General features: G+C 35.5%; 1 protein-coding gene across 1 annotated transcript; it reads right to left on the bottom strand.

Moving 5' to 3' along the window:
* Positions 1–288: 288 nt before the first annotated feature.
* Positions 289–1230, bottom strand: LOC100024277 (olfactory receptor 56A3-like). The gene has a single exon (XM_001375550.3). It carries the CDS (start codon positions 1228–1230, stop codon positions 289–291), a length of 942 nt encoding a protein of 313 aa, XP_001375587.3.
* Positions 1231–5070: the final 3840 nt, after the last annotated feature.

Genomic DNA, 5070 nt, shown 5'->3' with positions numbered 1-5070 from the left:
GAATTCTCTCCCTTGAAAGGTTTCCTTATAGATGTTTAGTTGCTGTGGGTTCTGTTGTAAGATGTATTTAAGGGAAGGAAATATGGGGGACATAAGAAAAGATGGGAACAAATTAATAAGAAATAATAAGAATTTGATGAAAGACTAACCTTTGCTACTTATAGGCCTTACTATTTTAATTTTGAGAAGAGCTAGAATTGAATTCGTCTCTTATTTAATTTGTTTTTGCTTTTTTGTACTTATATCTTTTTATCCCCAAAATTCAATGGACTTTCTTTATATCACTTTTCACATTCCTTTTCTCATTAACTTTAGGATTCCGTGCTTGATTTCCTGAGTCCGGACCCCATAGACAATGGGGTTGAGAGCTGCTGGGATGACATGGTGCAGAACATTGAGCAAGATGGGCACATTGGGAGAAACTCTCTTTCTGACCACATGGGTGAGAACAAAGACCAGAAGAATGGTGCTGAAGAAGAGGATGAGGATGAAATGGGAGCCACATGTACTCAGGGCCTTGGCTGCAGCACCTTTAGTTTTTAGCTGAAGAACAGCCCGTAAGATGAATACATAAGAAAGGAAAATGAGAATGAGATCAGAACCAAGCATAGTCCAACCAGCAATGAATTGGTAGAGGCGGTTAAGTGTAACATTATCACAAGAAAGTTTGGACACTGACAAATTGGCACAAATACAATTCTCAATGACATTGTACTGGCAATAATGCAGTCGAGCTGAAAGAATGGGGATGGGTCCAGTAACAAGAGCATTCCGGGCTAGTATAAAAATGGCAGCCTTGGCAACAAATTGATCAGTAATGATGGATGGGTAGCGCAGGGGGTGGCAGATGGCAACATATCTATCATATGCCATTATCAAGAAGGTACTAGATTCCATGGACAGAAAGCAATTCATGATATACATCTGGAGGAAGCAGGCAGAGAAACTGATAGTCCTGAGATCAAACCAGAAGATGAATAGGACCTTGGGGATGACCGTGAGGCAGAGCACAATGTCCAGCAGGGAGAGCATGCTGAGCAGGTAGTACATGGGTTCATGAAGAGAGGCCTCCAGCCAAATGGTGATTAGGAGGGTGGCATTGGCTCCCATAGCCAAGAGGAAGAGCAAGCTCAGGGGCAAGGAGAGCCAGCGCTGCAAGCTTGGAGATCTAACAAAACAATTCAAGAGGAATTCTGAAACTTCAGTGGAAGAACTGTTAGATAGTTGCATGGTGCATAGTCCTCTGGAATAGATATTTTTTGAGTTCTTATGGGGAAAAGAAAGAGTTAATTAATATTAAATGTAAAGACATAAACAAGTCAGTAAGCCTTTATTAAGCATTGTTATTTACCAGACACAGTTCTGAGTGGTGAGGATATAGAGAAATGAAAGTCCTTTCCCTCCAGAAGCTACGTTCTGTGGGGGAAAAGTATGTACATAAATGAGTACATACAATACACAAATTCTCAAATGAATCTATGATGCCATTGATTAAGAAATTCCCTGCAGAAGTAAAGGTCTTGTAAAGATTAAAACCAATATTCACAACTCCATGTAATACTATTCATTAAAATCAACTTAGGTCAAAGGGAAAGTAAAATCCAGAGAAACCTAGCCAGCAACTCCCTTCCTCCATGCAGGTCCAGTCAGAGAGAACTTCTGAGAGAGAAAGCCAATGTGGCCAAAACCGAAACTGAATACCAAATTAATGTAAATGACACACAGAAAGGAAAAGGAGAAGAGGATTGTGGGAAATATAGTTTCTAGGGTTAAAGATTCTAAATTAATACCATCTCATCCTATCTACTGTTACACACACACAAATATACATATACATACTTCTATATTTGTGTCTACATGCATATGTATTCATAAAACATTTGCTAATATACATATGCAGATAGAAAACCACATTCATATAAAATATATATGCACAAATATAATAGAAAGTAATGGAAGGCACTGGTAGCTGAAAGATCAATAGAAACCAAGTGTGAGGTAGTATTTGAGCTGAGTTTTGAGGAAAACTAAGAATAATATCAAGCAGAGACATACCAGGCATAAGGCAAAAGGCAGTGTTCTGTGTGAGTAATAGTAAGATGTCTTGTTTAGATGAACTGTAGAGTACCTAAAGAGGAATAATGTATAATGATAATGAATAGGTACGTTGGAACTAAGTTGTAAAGCATCTTAAATGATAGAGTAGTTTATATTTTATTCTTTGGGCAATAGATAATGACTACAATTTATTGAACAAGACAGTGCTTGAAGAAAAGCACTTTTGTAGCTCTAAGAAGAGAATGGATTTGAGAGGAGAAAGATTTGAGTTTTGGAGTTCAAATTGCAATATTTTTTGCAAGTTATTGCAATAGTACAGGTGAGACATAATCAGTGTCTAAACCAAGGAGGTGGTCATGGCAGTGTAGAGAATGGAATGAGATGTCATGACAATAGAATCACTGGATTTCAGCAAATTGTTAATTTACTGAATAGGTAGGGTAACTCATTATGGATAAGTGAGTTTCACACTGAGATTGCAAATCTGAGTGACTGGAAAGAAGGTGATACTCTAAATAGAAATAAAAAATTTCAAAAGATGTATAGATTTTATGAGAAAGATAAGTTCTGTTTGGGATATGTTGATTTTCAGATGATAATGGGATATCTAGTTTATGATTTATGATGAGAAGTTAGTGATGCTGGACTAAAACTCAGGAAAGAAATTTAGATAGGGAATCATTTGCATGCAAATGATAGTTAAAACCATAATCCTTGTTTGTTTGGGGAAGAGAGAAAAGTAGACAAAAGGAAACAGTATACTAAACTGGCCAGAAATTTTGTCAAAATGTGAACTTAGTGGAGGGAGAATTTTAGAATTGAAGAGAAAGCAGAATGGGTAAAGCATCCTGAATAGAATAGCAATCATGTGTTAAAGACAATAGAAAGAAGAAATGAGATTGATCAGAGGAAAGGAAAGAATTATAAAACCTAAAAAATACCAAGAAAAAGGAAAGAGAAAGAAGACACAGAATCTGTAGAGAACATGTCAGAAAATTAAAGCAAAACTCAAGAAGTGCAGAGGAGATGGACAATTGATAAAAACAGATCTTTTTCTCATCAGGAAAATTTCTTACAAGTAGTTGAAAAATCCCCTGGTTAAGATTCCTTTCCAGTCTCTCAAACTATAATTACACGTTTGGGGATAGGATTCCCAGAAAAATAGAAAAGAATCATCTGTCCAACTCTAATCTGAGCTTACTCTATGTTCTTGATCCTAAATGGCCATTCCGCAAATTCTGGTCCTATAGCATTGACCCCTGAGACTCAGCACCCATAGATCCACTCTGATAATGTCCTAAAGGAAGGATAAGAATAAACCAAGGTGAATTTTCTTTCATCTCCAGGGTTGACTTTATTCTAACTGGCTACCATCTTAAAATTCAGGTGCATTCCAATTCTTTTATTTCTTTATTTCTTTTTAATTTTAATTTAATTTTACTTTTAAATTTTTTCCCTTGGTTACATGATTCTTGTTGTCTTCCTCCCCTTTTCCTTCCCCCCTCCCAGAGTTGACAAGCAATTTCACTGGTTATTACATATATTAATACTCAAAATCCATTTCCATATTATTCATTTTTGTAATAGAGTAATCTTTTAAAACCAAAACCCAAAATCATAAACTCATGTAAACAAGTTTAAATCATATGTTTTCTTCTGGATTTTTATTCCCACAGTTCTTTCTCTAGATGTGGATAGCATTCTTTCTCATAAATTGCTCAGAATTGTGCTAGATCATTGCATTGCCATTAGTAGCAAAGTCAGTTACATTCGATCATCCCACAGTGTTATAGTCTCTGTGTATAATGTTCTCCTGGTTTTGCTCATTTCACTCCACATCAGTTCATGAAGGTCTTTCCAATTCTCATGAAAATCAAGCAGTTCATTATTCCTTATAGAACAATAGTACTCCATTAACATCATATGCCACGATTTGTTCAGCCATTACCCAATCCAGGGACATCCCCTCATTTTCCATTTTTTTGCCACCACAAAAAACTCAACTATAAATATTTTTGTACAATTATATCCTTTATCATTTTTTATCTCTTTGGGATACAAACCTAGTAGTTATGTAACTGGATCAAAGGACATACATTCTTTAAGCTCTTATGTTATAATGCCAAATTGCCTTCCAGAATGGTTGGATCAATTCACAACTCCAACAACCATTCATTAATGGCCCAATTTTGCCACATCCCCTCCAACATTTATTATTGTTCTGTACTTTCATATTGGCCACTCTGGTAGGTGTGAGATGGTACTTCAGAGTTGTTTTGATTTTCATTTCTTTAATCAGAAGAGATTTAGAACATTTTTCATCTGATTATTGATAGTTTTGATTTCTGCATCTGAAAAGTGCCTATTCCTATCCCTTGACCATTTGTCAATTGGGGAATTATTTGATTTTTTCTATATTTGACTTATTTCTGCATATATTTGAGGAATTAAACCTTTGTCAGAGAAATTTGTTATAAACCCCCCCCCCAATTTGTTGCTTCCCTTCTAATTTTGGTTGCATTGGATGGGTTTATCCAAAACCTTTCTAATTTAATATAAACATTATTCATTTTACATCTTATAATGTTCCCTGTGTCTCTTGCTTGGCCTTACATTCTTCCCTTCCCCATATATGTGACAAATTATTCTATGTTCACCTAATTTACTTGTAATATCACTCTTTTTATTTAGGTCATATATCCATTTTGAACTTATCTAGGTGGAGGGTGTGAGATGTTGGTCCAAATCTAATTTTTGCCATTCTGTTTTCCAGTTTCCCCAGCCAATCATTTTATTTAAATCGCATTTATTTATTTGCTACTTACAGCATTCTGTACTAGGCTCTAGTGATACCAAAAGAAAAAGAAAAAGTTACTGTTCCCAGGGGACTTATATTTTATAAGATCATAGTTTGGTGAATAATGCAATATTAAGACAAGTAAAATAATCCAAGGTAGGAAGCAATGGGGAAAGAGATCCACATTCCTCTCATGGCATTTAAGTAAAAGAAAA

Source organism: Monodelphis domestica, chromosome 4, assembly GCF_027887165.1.
Source record: "Monodelphis domestica isolate mMonDom1 chromosome 4, mMonDom1.pri, whole genome shotgun sequence".
Lineage (NCBI taxonomy): Eukaryota > Metazoa > Chordata > Mammalia > Didelphimorphia > Didelphidae > Monodelphis > Monodelphis domestica.
Note: the sequence above shows the minus strand (reverse complement) of the source record. Positions and strands in the feature narration are given on the sequence as shown.